The sequence below is a fragment of the Plectropomus leopardus genome, chromosome 17, assembly GCF_026936395.1.
Source record: "Plectropomus leopardus strain MGB_pleo_1.0 chromosome 17, ASM2693639v1, whole genome shotgun sequence".
Lineage (NCBI taxonomy): Eukaryota > Metazoa > Chordata > Actinopteri > Perciformes > Serranidae > Plectropomus > Plectropomus leopardus.
The window spans coordinates 29,869,722-29,887,443 of NC_142192.1; the positions used below are offsets into that span (position 1 = coordinate 29,869,722).

A 17,722-nucleotide genomic window follows, 5' to 3' on the forward strand; every position below is an offset into this window, starting at 1 on the left:
CACCTTTTTGTTTTGCCTGTCTGCTTGAGGTTTTGCAAAAACACATGGATATGAATATTTTATGAATAATGTTCAAGTTCAAAAGTTAAAAATGATCACTTTAATGTTGTATTTCATTAAACCGATGATATTTTTTTAGATAGATTTTTTTGTAATGCTCCACAACTACATTCAGCCTTTGTAGATCCATTAAAAGTAATTTTAACATGAACTTCGCTCATCCTTTTTGCCCACATTAATACTACCTACTTTATTACACCAATATTAAATAAAGATATGGTGTATTGACAGAAATATCTTTTTAATTTGTTTTGTTTTACAAAATTGCATCCAACACATAAAAAATGTTGTCATGACACTCTAGTGTAACTTAATTTTGGTAGATGTTTGCCAGAATAAAATGTATGTTCAGGTCATTAAAGACTCTAGTTTTCAGCTTCATTATGAGCAAGAAAATATCAAGTCCCTGTTGGAGTCAGTCAGAGCATTTCCATAGAGAGCCACTTTGCATCAGCAGCTCCATGCTCCAGTGCTCTGGGAGAGTTTATAGTCCTGAGAGTTGAACTCTGGATGACTGACAGCTGTCCTTCATGACAACAGAAGACACAGAAATGGTCCTCATCAAAAACATGACTTTGACCTGCGTCCTCATCTGGACTCTCCTCTGCTGCTGCTTCACAGGTAAAGTCCAGAGAATCAAACTCCTCTCCTCTATGAACATCCGTCCCTCTGAAATGAAGCCAACAAAACCATGACGCTGCTTTATGTTTCTGTCTCTGTGTCCTCAGAGTCCAGAGGTCAGGTCACAGTGACTCAGTCTGGAGCAGTGAGATCTGCTGTGGGAGACTCCGTCTCCATCACATGTAGGACCAGTCATAGTGTAGAGGATGGAGAGGATCTATCCTGGTACCAACAGAGAGACGGAGAAACTCCTAAACCCCTCATTTACTGGGCTAGCACTCGAGAATCAGGGATCCCAGATCGTTTTTCAGGCAGAGGATCAAACTCTGACTTCACTCTGACCATCAGTGGAGTTCAGACTGAAGATGCAGCAGTTTACTACTGTATGGGTGAATTTTATGTGAACAGTCAGTGGCTGTTCACACAGTGAAAAAGCGTCGTACAAAAACCTCCCTCAGTCAGACTGAACAGAAACTGAAGTGACAGCTGCAGCTGGAAGCTACTGCAGAGACTGATACACTTCACTGAGGACACACACACACACACACACACGCACATTTAATGAGTTAATTTTAAACACTAAAGAGTTCACACAATATACCTTTACTATCAATACACATCCAGAGAAAGGGGCCACAAGAGATGCTCAACAGAGATTAAAATTGTTGCCATTATACATAATAAATGAAATAAGGTCACAGTGTGGCGTATCTGACAAATGTTATATATAGCCCTCTACAATTTTTTAAATGTTTATTGACAGAAACCATGACTTATCCGATGAATTGGTAATTGTTATTGACTCTTTCAGCAAGTCTTTTGGAGAATAATTGCTCAAAGATTTTACTTATTTTTGGAAAATAACAGGTGCATAATTTTGCATATCCCTGTATGTGGATGACATGCTGCTTCATATGTTGAATTCTAAAAATCGCTTTGCAACTTTTTTTCGGTCTTTTTCAATATTTGGGATGATTCCAAATTAATTCTTCTTAGATATGAGAAATACTGAAAATCAGAATTGAATGATAACAGATATTTAAGTGATTTTCTTTTAAAATGGTCTAAGTGTGTGAATTATAATCAAGTTCACAGATAAAACTATAGCACAACATTTTTCTCAGTCAAAATATATTGAAAACAATTAACTGACTTGGATTGACTTTGCGCACAACTGTTTATTGTGTTTCTAAACATAAACAGTAAATGGAAAAGCTGATAGAGTATAAAACATGATGCATTCACAACAATCTCATAGAAAGTGCTAATTTGATAAAATCTTTATTATTTCGATATCTTTGAACCATCAACATTAAGACAAGCAAAGAAGAGAGACTAAGACAGTGTTACAGAGTGCAGATTGAGAGCAGTAGCAGAGTAAAACCAGTAGCAGAGTCCCAGTCAGTCTGGTCAGGACTGGGAACACTGGTCTCTCCTCAGTGTCTGAGAGAGTGGAGTCTGGGAGCCCTGGGTGGCCTCACAGGTCACAGAGCCCACCTTCCTCCACTGGTCTGCAGAGAGCCTCAGGGTGCTGCTCCAGCTGTAGCGGCCGTCCTTCTCCAGCACCCCGGGGCTCCTGCTCTCCTCCCAGCTGCTGCTGCTGCTGCTGCTGCCGTCCACCTTCCAGGACAGACTCCAGTCTGAGGGGAAGCCCTTGTTGGCCAGACACATGAGCGTGGCCTTCCCCTGCTCCAGCTCCTCACTGGAGGGGGGCAGCACCGTCAGGGAGGGACGGACGTCACCTAGGAGACAGCAATCAGCTTAGAGGACAGGGACCACACGGCTGTCAGTCGACCAGCAGACACTTGGACACATTTACTGTGTGAGAGCTGATTTAGTCCTTTAAGGAGTTTCTGTCAGATGGTTTTTCTGCTCCAGCAGTCACTCACTCACACATTGTTTCACTTCCCTTTAAGAAGCCTTTCATGCAAACCAGCACAGAGAGAATCATCATACAGAGCCACCCGAAATATATCAAACTACTCTGGAATTAAAATGTCAAAATTTAGACCAATTTTCAAACTTTCTCATCCAAAACCTTAAACTGAATGTAACTTACCATTAACATATCTCATGGAAACATAAATACAGAAAATGAACTGATTACAATCAAAAAATCTTCATGCGGTTTTCAATCACCATCAAAGATTTTTGAAATATGAAACATTTAACATCATTAAAAGATTTTGCAGATTTTCAAATACCCATTTTGTTTTCACTCTGTTCAATTTTACTTGAATAATTGATTCTTTAGGAAATTTGTTTGAAAAAAACATCAATCATTTTAGTGCAAAATTGTCATCTAATCCTGGAAAACAATTTTTGAAAAAGGTTTGCAGTTTTATCTCTTTTCATAGTTAAAGCTTTTTAAATTCCAGTATTGTGAAAATTTTGAATGACACATTGGGTAAAGCTGCTGTGAGACTGCCTCCATGGTAAAAGAGGAGAAATAAAAACACAAATGAAAAAAAATAAACAAGATAATTTAACGTACTGAAGATATTACAAATTGGAATTTAAATACTTCAAATATGTTATTTAATATTTGTGAAGAAACTTACTTCCAACATCCAGTCTGGTTCCTCCACCGAACGTGTACCACAGTGATACAAAGTCATTGAGCCGCCGTACAAAAACCTCTGACTGCAGAGAGACACGGCTCTCTGACTTTGACACACTGAACTTAAACTACAAAAACTTCAAGATGCAACTTTATCATGAAAGTTGGAGATAATTATTTATTATCTTACTGAGAATTTTTTTTTCATTTCAATGACATTTTGATTTTCTATTTCAAAGGCAATCATTGACTTTAAGTGCAAAATATTTCTGTAAAATTATGCATCAATGTGGAAAGTGCTTAAAATAAATAAAGAAAAATAGTTCTTGTAATAAAACAGTTTTCTAAAAATTAGACTTACTTCCAACATCCAGTCTGGTTCCTCCACCGAACGTGTTCCACAGTGATACAAAGTCATTGAGCCGCCGTACAAAAACCTCTGACTGCAGAGAGACACGGCTCTCTGACTTTGACACAAACAAACTCAAACACATTCTTGGTTGATCTGGTTTTGTAAAACTTAGTGGACATTTTTAAAATTCACATGTGCCGATTCACAAACCGTGAACAAAGTTTATTATTGTTTTATTTATTTTAACATTTACTAAGTGAAATTTATTGTGAATGCATGTTTAAGGTAAGATGTTTAAATTTTTATTTAGAATTAAATTATATCAATTACTTTCTCATAATTAATTTCAATTAGACAAAGTAGATTTGAGTTGAGTTGAGTGCCTTAACTGTTCAGTAGAAATTTGTCTTGAGCTTCTAAAGTAGAGTAAAGGTACATCGATGCACATAACACAGCACATGACTGAAAACACACAGAATAAATACAATACAATATAAAGTAGTGCAGATGGGCAGGCAGCAGCAATATAAGTTTTCTGAGTAATACAAAAGAACAAATCTTAGTAAATATGTTTTCTCTGATCCAGTCATTTTCTGCTTTATGCCTGTACGGCAAAGGCAATAAAAGACTTCTTGTATATGTTCCCTTTGGACCCAAAATCAAACATGAACCAAATGTTGTCAGATAATCTTTCCTTTTTTAATGAACAGAGAACAGGAGCAGAGTAAAACCAGTAGCAGAGTCTCAGAGAATAATTTCCATAGAGAGCCACTTTGCATCAGCAGCTCCATGCTCCAGTGCTCTGGGAGAGTTTATAGTCCTGAGAGTTGAACTCTGGATGACTGATAGCTGTCCTTCATGACAACAGAAGACACAGAAATGGTCCTCATCAAAAACATGACTTTGACCTGCGTCCTCATCTGGACTCTCCTCTGCTGCTGCTTCACAGGTAAAGTCCAGAGAATCAAACTCCTCTCCTCTATGAACATCCGTCCCTCTGAAATGAAGCCGACAAAACCATGACGCTGCTTTATGTTTCTGTCTCTGTGTCCTCAGAGTCCAGAGGTCAGGTCACAGTGACTCAGTCTGGAGCAGTGAGATCTGCTGTGGGATGCTCTGTCTCCATCACATGTAGGACCAGTCAGGATATTTATGGTGGGAACTACTTTCACTGGTACCAACAGAGAGACGGAGAAGCCCCTAAAATGCTTATTTCTTATACCAGCACTCGAGTATCAGGGATTCCAGATCGTTTTTCAGGCAGAGGATCAAACTCTGACTTCACTCTGACCATCAGTGGAGTTCAGACTGAAGATGCAGCAGTTTATTACTGTCTGAGTGGTCATTATATCGGCAGTCAGTGGCTGTTCACACAGTGAAAAAGCGTCGTACAAAAACCTCCCTCAGTCAGACTGAACAGAAACTGAAGTGACAGCTGCAGCTGGAAGCTACTGCAGAGACTGATACACTTCACTGACACACACACACACACACACACACACACAAACACACACAACCACGCAAACCAATTGTTGGTTAAAACTAGATCATTCAGTCGATCCTTTGTGAAAAAATGGAATATATTTCAATACAGACATAATGAAAATGTTTACAGATATAGATGACTACTGTTTTTGTTGAATCCCTGATTGCAGCACAGATCTTTAAGAAAGAAATTAAAGTTTAAAATTTTTTTTTTTAATTTCTTGGTGTGTAAATGGATTCACACTAGACCAGTCTAATAGATAAGCTTCAGCGGGAGCCTGTCAAGAAAAATTAATAATTACAAAAACTGAATAAGAGATTAGATGCTTATTAGTGTTTAAACTAGACATCACTAACCATTATTTTGCAAGTAATTTGTCCGTTTCTGGACTTTATTCAAATGCTGTTTTGAGGTCCCTGCTTATCTCTATTTTATGTTACTTTAGACTTATATTCCAGTACATTTAAAAGGTAAACATATTTATATTTTTATATTTTTAACTTGCATACTACATTCATAAATTGCATTGTAGCATAAGGCACAGTGTTATATCTTACACACTTTACACACTCAGCACATTATCCATATTATAATTTCATTGTTCACATATTAGTGCTAATTGTCTATTACTGTATTTCTCACCTTATATTTTTACACACTTACATACTCAGCATACTAAACATACTGTATTTTAAATATTAAAATATTCACATACTGTGCTGCTTGTTTATTCTCACTGTATTTCCTTTTCCACTTTCTATTTTTATATACTTGTGCTGGTACTTATTTCTCTTTGCAATAATTCTCTAGTGCCGGAGCAACTGTAATGAACCACAATAAAGTATTTTTGATTCTGATACAGGTTGCACAAAAACATAACTCAGATTGAGGTCCAAACAAGTCAAAATATCCATTTTTTCACAATACTTTACTGTAAAAAGTAGTGAAACATAGCTCCATCTTTACTAATTCATCACTGGTAGTTACACTGATACATTAAAATTTATTCAGGTAGTTTCTACAGGTAGTTTTCTTTTTGAAAATTTAGGCTAATTTCTGATAATACATCTAGACTTGACTCCTACTTTACTCAAGTAGGGTTTTGAATCCAGGAGTTGAACTTGTAAAATGGTATTTTTACATTGTTGTGTTTGTACTTTGTGTCCTGATGCTGTCAGATTGGATTGAGTGGTAATGTAATAGACTATAGAGGCATTTAAGTTGCCTGTATTACTTAGTTTGTCTTTGGTTGCACTCTCCACAGAAATAAGACAGTGTTTTCAGCATGTTGGGGTTTCAGTGGGTTTTTTCCTCTCCTGTGCTCCTGTGCTGCCTCTCTCTTATTTACCCACCTGCACACCTGCGCTGCATCAGCCTCGTTAGTCCTTCCCTCACTTTTTCCCAGTCAGTCAGCTCCCTGCCTGCTCAGCTGCCTTATTCTCCTCCCCCAAACTTCTCTGCTCTTTTCTTCACCTTCACTTGATTTGCTTGTCAGACTACGTATTTTGATGTTTAAGAGGCTTATGCAGTTCCATCTGCTCCCACTGGGCTTATTGGGTCACACGCAGATATGCAAAATGTCTTTGTGAATTCTGAAACTTGCACATTATGTCATAGTTGAGCCAAAGACAAACTCACTTTCTTCAGTCAGATGCTGAAGTGTTGTCCGATGACGATGAAGAGTCTGAAACTAGAAACAGAAAATTAAATGAAATTTAATTGTAAAATGATAAGCCATAGCAGGTACATTAAATTTATAAAGATTAAAAAGTATATTTTAAATAAAAAAGAAGAAAACTCACTGTTTGCAGGTCTGAATCCTGAAATACACGAGATTGCAGTATTTAATGTTAAAGAAAGAAAGAAAGAAAGAAAGAAAGAAAGAAAGAAAGAAAGAAGGAAGGAAACAAAGAAAACACTTTTGCATTTTTTGAAGAATTCACCTATAAATTTCATACATTTTTTTGGCAGTAAAGTTACTGAACATTAGCCACCTCATACATTTTTTTTAACCTTTCAGAATAAATGCATTTTTTGTTTGGTTTTTGTTTCACATCTTGTCCTTGAGTTGAACCTGCATGTTATATCCAGCAGTACAGTAAAAAAATTTCTCACCATTTTTGTTCCTTCTCCACACAAAGAGTCCCGTGATGCAGAGTGCCACCACCAGCAGCAGTCCTGCAACAACTCCGAAAACAGGACCAGCAGGAACCTGTGTGGGAGAAACTGGAACCACAACAGAACATTCACACGTTGAGTCTTCTTCATTAAACATGAGAAGAACAAATCTGTGTGCAAACTCTTAACATGTGTTCCACCGTTCATCAGTATGTTGGTAGCTTTGATATTTTTTTAGTGCTTGTGTAAATACATGAGTACTACTTGTCATTATTAGAAATTTTAATTCGTATTGTGCTTTGTTATGTTCAGTTTTGGGCCCAAGCTCGATTGAATTTACACTGTAAAAATAGGCCTATATTATATTACATTTTATAGATAACAAATGTATCTTTTTTCATTTTAAAATATGTATGCAGTGATCCATGGTGATGCAGCCCATAGATTATGATTACCATGCTTTGCTGCATGTTACATACATGTTACGCGCTGTCAATCTATGATTGTCTGGCATTCATGAACACCTGTCCACAGATAAATGCGAGTTTTCCGCTGCGTTCCTGAATCTGGTGTAGGTTCTTAGGACCAAGGTGTTTTGTGTGCTAATCTAGTGACAGATTTACTTAAATTTCATGAATTTATCTTTTTTTTACAATACAGTATACAGACTTTGATGAGTACAATATTATCAGAACTGCTGTAAATAATGGCCAGAACCATGAGAGGAGATCATTCAGTCATCCTGTTAGCAAAAGGATGGGGACTGAGATTTAAAATTTGAGCGTTTAAATCCAGGTCTAGCTTTAGACAACAAATAACTCAAACAAACAGGTGAGTATGTTGAACTTCCATTACTTCTGATGTCAGTCTTACCCCAGTTGGTCCTGATTACTGCTTTGTCCAGTGTGGCGATGATGTCTTCCTTCACACCAGAGAGATGAAACACACAATCGTACCTCCTCCAGTCTTCAGGTGCGACCGAAGAAACGTTCAGGTCAACGCTCATCTGGAAGGATCCATCGTGGTTGGGGAGGATCTCTCCGAGGTCCACGTCCTCGTGAATCTCCTCTCCGTCTTTCCTCCAGAACACCATGGCTCTGTCGGGGTAGAAACCTGTAGCGTGGCAGCTGACTGGAGAGGAGGGAAACTTCTGGAGGAGAGACACTGAGGGGAGGTCTGGAGACAGGGAAGAAGTAGACACAATAGGACAGAGAGGGTGAGAGACAGAGAAAGGGGATGTAGATGAAAGGTAAACATGGTAAAAGAGGAGTCAAGAAATGCAAAGATGAGAGGATAAAGAATCGAGAAAAGAGAGTGAGAATAACAATAACAGAATGCTAATGTCATGTTGATGTTTTGCAGTTATGCTACAAAACGTTCTCATCCAAAGTCGTGACGTGTTGCCACTTTAACAGTGGACTTCTACACATTCATGCACGTCTTGATATCCTTCTGCGTCTGCTTTTGACATCCTGGGACGGTGCTGCTGTGATGTCAACGCAAGCACATGGTGGGATTATGCTGCATGTCATTATGTTTAGGCAACAAAAGCACAGAGCAACCACCGCCACGACATCAACAAATGCATATTCTGACACAGATGGTTAGGTTTAGGCAAAGGGAACATGGTAAGGTGTTGGAAAAAATGGGAAGTTCAGATGGGAAGTGAAAGTCCGCATGAAATTCGGGGGTTTTTTGGATCCAACCACTGCCCTCCCACAAGCCCAACAGGGACATTCAAGTTCCTTATTTTATGTTGTTAACTGCAGCATTTCACCCTGACCTTGATGAAACATCGGCGGGCCAAAGATTTTACAATTCATTCTTTGTGTACCGTGAAGGTGCACAACAAATTGCAATTACAATGAATCAAACAGTTGTAGAGATATTTCAGTTTGTACCAAAATGAAGGACCAACCAAATGACTGATAAACTGCATTGCCCTTAAACTGACCTCACTCGTGTTTACAGTGCCCCTGCTATCACAGATATGGAGAGGAATATCAGAAACATGCCAGTCTCTACTGATCGGTGAAGGCTAAGTAAATTCTGAGCACCACAGGAAACGGTAAAAAAGAAGATAGTGTCAGACTGATTGGAGTGATAACACAATGACAGTTGAGTTAGGGCAGACTGTATGAACAGTGTTGTGTCCATGAAACTACATCAGGTCATGTGAACTTACCCTTTCTCAGCAGAGAGCTCTTGCCATAGGTCAAGTACATCTTCAGCCACTCAGGTAAAACTTGAGTCAGTGCATGCTCGCTGTATTTTAATGTACTTTTGTCAGCGTTCCATCTCAGTTTGGTGATGACAGCCTGTGGTTTCGGAGCGATCCATGTCAGTGTCTTCAGGTCCAATGCTAGGAAGTCTTCTCCATCATAACCAAACTGCATGAAACCATTAACCTCTCCAGTCTCATCGTCCCACTCACAGCCACTCATCTCCTGTAAAACATGAACACCTGAGAGACAGAGACATCATTTTGATTAACAACGATGGACAGAGGTCATCTGCAGTGGAACAATGATCACTAAAAATGCAATACTATCCTCCCAGTCATTTTGTGTTGTCATGTTATCTGATTAAAATCAGATAATTGGTGCACTTTCTCTTTATATGGGTGATGGAACCCAGTTTTTATCATATTTTGGTGTTTTATCTTTATTCACAACACATGACAGAAGTCCTAAATGATTTATGCCCTTTTGTTTTTGTACTTCCTCCTCATGACATTGTTATTTCTCCATCCATCTTAAGCTGTTTTTTTTCTTCAGCAGGGTTATTATCAGTGGTAGAATACACTAATACTATTTTACATCACACCAGTGTAGATTACTCCGTACTATATTTTGGTGCTGAGCCACCGACTGATTTATAGAATAGCAGCAAGTTTTAAAATCAATTCTCTGAGTAACAGGAAGCCAGTGTGGGGATTTTAGAGCTGGACTAATGTGATCACATTTCCTGGTTTTTGTCAGGGCCCTTAGCAGCAGCATCCAAAATAAACAGAAGTTGCCTGACAGCTTGTTTTGAAAGGCCTATGAACAGACAGTTGCAGTAATCTCACCTATTAAAAATAAAGGCAATGGTGGCCCTTTCAATGTCTTGATTTGAAAGTAGAGTATAACATGTACACGCGGATGTTCAGCACCCCAGTCCAATTATCTGACAGGTCAACCAGTGTTTCCCACAGAATTTTCGGACACTTTGGTGTCCTGTGGTCACACTCTAATATCTAACGGTTTTTTTGCGGGTCCATGAAAGCAGCACAGCAGGTGGAGTTTCTTTTATCTCCATGGCAGCACAATTTCACTTGTGGGGTGAATAATTGATCTGTTGATACGTCCACAGCTGATCACATCGATAGGTTTTTGTAAGTGAAAGAGAGTTTTAGGCCAAGCAGAGTATACGGTTTAGTTTAACTTTTAATGCACCTGACGTTCGACTGCTCCTCTCTGCCACTACTGCTATAAATAACCCAACCGTGTTTTAATATCGCTCCTAATTAACAATCCAGCTCCATTAAGACTATGGCGGCACAAATTAGACTTTGGCGGCCAGCCACAGTTATTAATGGGAAACACTGGGTCAACAAAAGATAACTTTTCTTTTTCCAAAGCAAGGGTCGAAAAGACAGAGGGTATCTCTGCTGAACAGACTGTATATCCGCCTGAGGCAAATTTGTGATATATGATCATGGGCAATATAAATAAATTTGACTTGAAATGAGGGATATACTCCTGCTTTTGCTCCTCCTGTGCTGTGATGATATTTTTTCTATCAATAGATGTTTTAAATTCTGTTATTTCAGGATGTGAATCAGTGTTGTGTTTGCCAGGCCCAGCAAAAAGGCGTAACCAGCAGCTGGTTCATGGGAGCTGACTGTGGCTGCTGTAAGCATTGCAGGTTGAAAGAGGATTAAAATATAACAAAATATATACTGTACCTCCACTTTGGTTGAAGCGTTGCTTGAAACTGTTAATCATGGCTTTAAGACCGACAGGCCCAATCTCAAAACACCTTCGAGAGTACCACTCCAACTGCTGAGGATTGTCTTCGAATACTTTTTGCATCCAGTCCTGTTTTGGCTCGATGTGTTTGTTGCTGTCACAGTAACTCATCAGAAGTTCATCAACGACTGCAACAGCTGTAAGCTCTGGGAAGTTTGGGACTCCAGCAGATACAGTCACAAAAAACTTCAGAGTGTGTTTCACTGCAGGACAGGCAAGGATTTCACACTTAGTATAGATATACACACATATTCATCATTATACTCTAAGAAAAAGTGAAACTAAATGCAGCAGCAAATTACAAGGGTTAGTGGAAAATGAAGCATGGCCCAAAGTTATGTTTTAAAATGTTATCTTACCTGAAGAAGAAAAATGACAAAAGAGAAGCAATAAAGGTAACTTTTTCATCTTGTTTGGATTAAGATATGTGGGTTAAGAACTGAGCTGTTTTAACCTTTTGTCCTCTGGGCTTTTGCCTGGCAGTGAGAGGTGGGAGTGTCTCTGATTTCACACTGCCTGCATGACCAGCATGTGACCTTTGAGGAAACAGCTGTTTTTGTTTCCGCTGCCGATGTTAACGAGTTAGAGCAGCCACTCTGCCTGTGTGCGCAGCACTGGTCAGGCCTACCTCAGCTGCGTATCAGCCGCGGTACAGCAGAAACACACTGTTATGATAATTATATTGACTCTACACCACCTTTCACTGCAGTTTCAATGTTTTTGTCTGTCCCAGAAAAGAGGAAATACAAATACATCTCTTTTACTAATACTTTCCTGCTGCCATTTCAAAATAAAAGCCCTCCAACAACATCTCTGTTGACAGAACCCCAGCAGTTGTTAACACAAGGCACTTTATTGTGAAAACATTAACTCATTTAAAGTGCTTTATAGAAACAGGACATACTTGATTGCATCAAAGTAAAATGAGTGATAAAATAAAGATCCATAAAAAAATAAGACATTTGTAAAATAGAATTAAAGCATCATTGAAATTTGGGATGTAAATTATTCTTTTACATCAAACATTTAAATATCAAAATACTTCTTCATTTTATTGCAGGAAGCCCTCTCTTAGTCTCCTTTAGTTATAGCTGAAATATGACAAATGTACTTTGTTATCCCCCACTGAGTATGATGCCCTCTTCTGTTTACTTGAAATGAAAAATAAATCCCTTCATCCTTCTGTTTAGACCCTACTCCATTTACTTTATCTCTTCTCTACCACACCATTGTTGTTTAGTCACATTCTCATAACCATAGACTGTATATAAAGATGGACAACATCACAGTTCCCCCAAAGTGTAGCTTTTCAATCTTGATCGCCCCCTGGTGTCTGGCTGCAGTATAGGTCATAAAGCCTGCTACTTTATCTTAGTTAATGTGACATAAAACTAAAAAAGTACACCCAAATACATTTTTCTCCAAATACGTTTTTCTGTCACTGAAGGTAGGTTGTTTAAGTGTTTCCTTTTAAGTCTGGTTTTAATGAGTTACACTACACATTTACACATAAGGGGATTTTTTTCCATCGTGATTGCCATTTCTTACGCTCGCATTGGTTGAACGGGTGTGTTTTGGTGGGAACTCCCCCACCGCAGATATCAGTACTACGCAGAATCCAGCTCTCAATGACATCAACCTTGCAAGATGCCATCCTGTATCTCTGATATTTTAAACTCACCTCAGCGTAGAGGGGCTAAGTGTGGGCGTGTCGTCCATCTTTATATACAGTCTATGATCATGACGCAGAGGCTCTGAGTCTCACAGCAGTGACTGGTGGTTGCGTCATGGGATGCACGGAACTGATGTCTGTTGTAGTTCAATTCAGATGCAACCTGAATAAAATCATCAACTAAAAGACCAAAATTAAATTAACGGAAAGCCAGTTAAGCAGCTCTTCTTTTTGTAAACGATAATTCCAGTGACAACGATCAGGATGAGTGCAACCATTGCAGCAGTGATGGGGACAGTCATGTCACGGGGCGTCTCTGTTGAACAAAAAAAGAAAAAAAGAAGAGATCAGTACAGATAAAACGGGTCAGAACAGAAGTACATCGAGCCATCCTATGTTTCATTCATACGTACATGTGGGTTTGTTAATTTGAACTAAAACTGACTTGAAGTTGAGTCAACCCTTTGAAACCTGAGCAAACTTGAATTCTTTAAAAAACATGGGAAGAAAGCAATGCAACAAGCAAAGAAAGCATAATGTTTTTTCCATGACTATTTAAAACATATATCACAAATGAACTTTACAGTAAATTTTACTCCAAATGTTAAAAAAATATTTTTATATACTGTCCGCAGACACAGAAAACTAAAGGACTGCTAAACTAAATGCATCTTTCTCATATACAAATGTCACTTCTGATGTCAGTCTTACCCCAGTTGGTCCTGATCAAAGCTTTGTCCAGTTTGGTGACGATGTCATCTTTCACACCAGAGAGATGAAACACACAGTCGTACCTCCTCCAGTCTTCAGGTGTGACTGATGAAACGTTCAGATCAACACTCATCTGGAAGGATCCATCGTGGTTGGGGAGGATCTCTCCGAGGTCCACGTCCTCGTGAATCTCCTCTCCGTCTTTCCTCCAGAACATGACGGCTCTGTTGGGGTAGAAACCTGTAGCGTGGCAGCTGACGGGAGAGGATGGAGACTTCTGGAGGAGAGACACTGAGGGGAGGGCTAGAAAAAGAAGAAAAGTGGGAGAGAGAGGGATAGAAATGATATAGGGAGCAAAAGAAAGGACGGGGTAGAAACAGGATTCAAACAAAGAGTAATCCACAAATAAAAAGATTGCCCTGTAGCACACTAGTGGTCAAAGACCTACAGGGTTCCTTACAGCGAGCTCACAACACGTTCTCATCCCAAGTCATCACAAATTGCCGATTTGCAGTGAACTTTCATAGCTGTCAATCATGGCGTTAAATCCCCTTTTTGTATAATTTAATAACTCATTAAAACCAAACTTATCATAAAAATGATCACTTGAACAAACATCTTGGGGATGAGAACTACCTTCAGTGACAGAAACCATCTTTGGGAAAATTATATGGCGTGTACTTTGAGTTTTTACTTTGGCCTATGTCCCATTAACAAACATGGTGGGGTGGGTCTTATGACCTATACTGCAGACGGACACCAGGGCACGATACAGATGGAAAAGTTACACTTTGGGGGAGCTGTCAGGTAGTCCATTTTTATCCACAGTCTATGGTCCAGCCATGTTCTCAGATGGCGCCATCCAGTGAAGAATCACATGGATGCTTTTGGTTGAAATCAGTGCAAAGGTAGCAGATTTAACAACTCTGGAATAAGAACAAGCTGGAACTCAAGACACAACAGATCAGTTAAATTAATAACACGTTAACAACATGTACGGGCCCATACAACAATCTCATCAGCTTAAAAAACATACGACCGTGCTGCATAACAACCAATTTGCCACACAGTCACCATGTTGTCTGTAAAGAAACAGAGAAGGAAAGTACCGCATATCAAAGGAACTCACAGTCAGAGAGAAAGAATCTGACATTTCCTTTTATCGTTTGCAGCCAAGCAGTGAGTCACAGTGTCAATATTCAGAGGAACTACAGTGTGAAACACTGCAACTGTGATAACTGCCTGAAAGCATGATGAACGTACATTGGCTGTCACAGTCTCAAATTCATTCTGAGTAAACTTTATCAACATTGTTGTGTCCATAAAACAGCGTTATGTAATTATACCTGTTCTCAGCAGAGTGTTCTTGCCAAAGGCCAAATACTTCTTCAGCCACTCAGGACAAATTTGCATGAGGTAAATCTCATTGTATATTATTCTAGATCTCTCAGCATCCCATAACAGTTTGGTGAGGACAGCCTGTGGTTTCGGAGCGATCCATGTCAGTGTCTTCAGGTCCAATGCTAGGAAGTCTTCTCCATCATAACCGTACTGACTGAAACCATTAACCTCTCCGGTCTCGTCGTCCCACTCACAGCCATACATCTCCTGTAAAACGTGGACACCTGAGAGACAGAGACAGACAATTTAATTGATGCTGTACAGATAATATCTGCAATGGAAAGATGATCTGAAGCATATTGTGCATTGAGTGTGGGCGGAGGCCATAGCTGTTTTGAAACCATTAACCCAGGAGGTCTTAGATCACAAGGCTGTAACAACGGCCATCCTTGAACCTCTCTCAGTGCGAGACGTTGGACCACCGTTTTAGAGCCATGACCAAACATATCACCATGTCGTGTTTGTCATCTGTTGTCTGGGAAAACCCAAAATTATACATGTACATAAGACACAGAAGAGTTAAGTAAAACAAAAAGTGAAATATGACATACATACCTCCACTTTGGTTAAAACGCTGCTTCAAGTTTTCCATTTTGGCTCTGAAACGATGAGGCTGAATCTGAAAACACTGTCCATTGTGCCACTCGAAATGCTGAGGATCCTTTTCAAATAAATGTTTCACCCAGTCCTGTTTGGGTTCTGCTATCTTTTTGTTTATGTCGCAGTAAGCTGCCGGAAGTTCATCAACCATAGCAGCGCCCATGAACTCGGAAAAGTTCGGGACTCCAGAAGATGCGGTTAGGAAAAACTTCAGGGAGTGTCTCGCTGCAGGACAGACGAGGTTATCCATTCAGTTTAAATACACACACATCATCAGATTTAAGGGTGTGATCTAAGTGGAAAACTAATTTTATTAACAAAAAACAAAAAACTAGAATTATCACCTTGCAGTTGTATTCCTATATAGACAATGAATATTATTATGGAAATGAGAAACTACGCAAACATTTTGGAAATCCACATAAAAAGCTTAAAAATTGTCAAGTGTACCTATCATGGTGGAGCGTGGAGTGTAATTCAAACACAGTAAAAGGAGAAACATGTTGGAAAACTCAGCTCCAAGGGGCTCCATTTTCTATTTCTTAATGAAAATAAGTTTTAACTGAATTTCGTTTATACTGTCAATACAGTGCCAGAGTGCATAAAAAAACAAGTAGATCTCACCAAAAAAGTAGTGACAGAGGAGGATTTCACTGACCCCCAGACAGAGGATCGTCCTTAGATCACACCTCTGTTTACCCCTGGTAATTACATAAGGGGGGCCCTGTATAGTATCCCTGCCACAGGGTTTAATGCGATTTAAATTTTTATTTTTAATATATCTGCAATATTATGAAAGACATTTTTAAGTTCATTTTTACATACTATGTTACATATAAACATAGAAAAAATGTATTTTATTTTACTTTTGCACCTCACTGTGCATATTTTGCTTTATTGCACAACCCTTTTTGTTTTTGGGCCAAGTTTAGTCATTTACATGGTGGTCTGAACTGTGCCATCATATCATCATATATTACCTTAAATAAACATAACTTTCTTTTAAAAGGTGTCTGTCGAGTTTTTTTCTGTGATAACTTTGTATTTAAAAGCCTCTGTTGTTTGTATTACTTGTTGCTGTATTTTGCTGTATAAAATATTTTTGTTATGATCATCTATTTCATGAAGGTAACATCTGAAAATGTTGAAAAATGTAAAGCCTTTATAGCTTTGTGCCTGTTCAGCTGCGCCTCCTCCCACCTTTGGAATCATAATTCCACCCTGCTCATCGTTGGTTTGATGTTTTCAGTCTGATTTGTTGAAAGACATCAGGCTCATCAGCTGACATAAAAGTGAAACTAAGTGCAAACAAGTGTGTGTACCAGAGCTACAGAGTGGGCAAAAAGCAGAGTTTATGGAAAGTTTACATTTTAAATGTGAACTCACCTTGAGATGAAACATGACAAAAGAGAAGCAACAAAAGTAACTTTTTCATCTTGTTTTGATAAAGACGTGTGAGTAAAAGATTCGTCTGGTTCAGCTGTGTTGTCCTTGCAGTGGAAAGTGGGTGTGTCTCTGTTAAGACTCAACTCCTGACTGTGCAACTTTATTTTTGGAATGTGTGGGGGTGGGGAAAATCTCCTGTTTCGTTATATATACATATAAGGAAAAAGCATGATTAATGTCTTTGGATACCCTTTTGAGAAAAAGAACAGTAACCTCCCCCAACATCTCAAAAGAAGTCAATTCAACTCAATTTTATTTATAGAGACCATTAAAAATAAAAAATACAGTAAAGAACTCTTATTAGTATTAAATCAAAAATCATAGTTAAAAGCTGTTTCTTTTCACCTCATTCTTATTTTTACAGCGCATGGTTCAAGAAACTAAGTAATGCCATATGTTAAAGAGCAGCATTTAAATTCCGGCAAATGTCACTAATGATTAATTTTGTATGTAACAGAGCTTTAACGTGATAGTTTTGTGTTCAGCCTCCACCCTCATGTGTCATACATTTACTCAGGTGATTTTGTTACAAAACATCATTATAAAAGGAATTAAACAGCCAAGCAGGCAAAATTCTTGTCTCATTTATGGTCTGAAAGGCAGAGGGGGAGCAGGATGAATAAATCGAAGAGTGGGAAACACTGGGTTACTGTATGAAGCGCATGCATATGCAGGTGGTCAC

At 38.8% G+C, this 17,722-nt stretch overlaps 1 protein-coding gene and 1 pseudogene across 5 annotated transcripts; both read right to left on the minus strand.

The window, feature by feature from the left end:
* Positions 1–1,948: 1,948 nt before the first annotated feature.
* LOC148186711 (Ig kappa-b4 chain C region pseudogene) lies at positions 1,949–2,352 on the minus strand (annotated as a pseudogene).
* Positions 2,308–17,109, minus strand: LOC121957814 (major histocompatibility complex class I-related protein 1-like). 5 transcript variants are annotated; one of them, XM_088090298.1, is made up of 11 exons: positions 16,981–17,109; positions 15,550–15,819; positions 14,940–15,218; positions 13,594–13,896; positions 11,147–11,413; positions 9,383–9,661; positions 8,071–8,373; positions 7,195–7,305; positions 6,882–6,899; positions 6,718–6,769; positions 2,308–2,423 (listed from the first exon to the last, which is right to left on the minus strand). In XM_088090298.1, exons 1-10 carry the CDS (start codon positions 17,027–17,029, stop codon positions 6,723–6,725), a joined length of 1,926 nt encoding a protein of 641 aa, XP_087946424.1. In that variant the 5' UTR covers positions 17,030–17,109; the 3' UTR covers positions 2,308–2,423; positions 6,718–6,722. The 5 variants fall into 5 exon arrangements, with proteins under 5 accessions (XP_087946424.1, XP_087946419.1, XP_087946420.1 ...); XM_088090293.1 differs by lacking the exons at positions 13,594–13,896; positions 14,940–15,218; positions 15,550–15,819; positions 16,981–17,109 and adding an exon at positions 11,570–13,067; XM_088090294.1 differs by lacking the exons at positions 2,308–2,423; positions 13,594–13,896; positions 14,940–15,218; positions 15,550–15,819; positions 16,981–17,109 and adding exons at positions 3,735–4,590; positions 11,570–13,067.
* Between the last annotated feature and the right edge of the window lie 613 nt (positions 17,110–17,722).

Excerpts from the sequence above, each read along its gene's own strand:
- LOC121957814 (XM_088090298.1), bottom strand. The coding sequence starts at position 17,029 with ATGAAAAAGTTACTTTTGTTGCTTCTCTTTTGTCATGTTTCATCTCAA. Across the intron at positions 8,374-9,382 it reads GAGCTCTCTGCTGAGAAAGG|ACCTCCCCTCAGTGTCTCTC; the intron begins GTAAGTTCACAT and ends CCCTGTCTCCAG. Across the intron at positions 7,306-8,070 it reads AGTAATCAGGACCAACTGGG|TTTCTCCCACACAGGTTCCT; the intron begins GTAAGACTGACA and ends TTGTGGTTCCAG.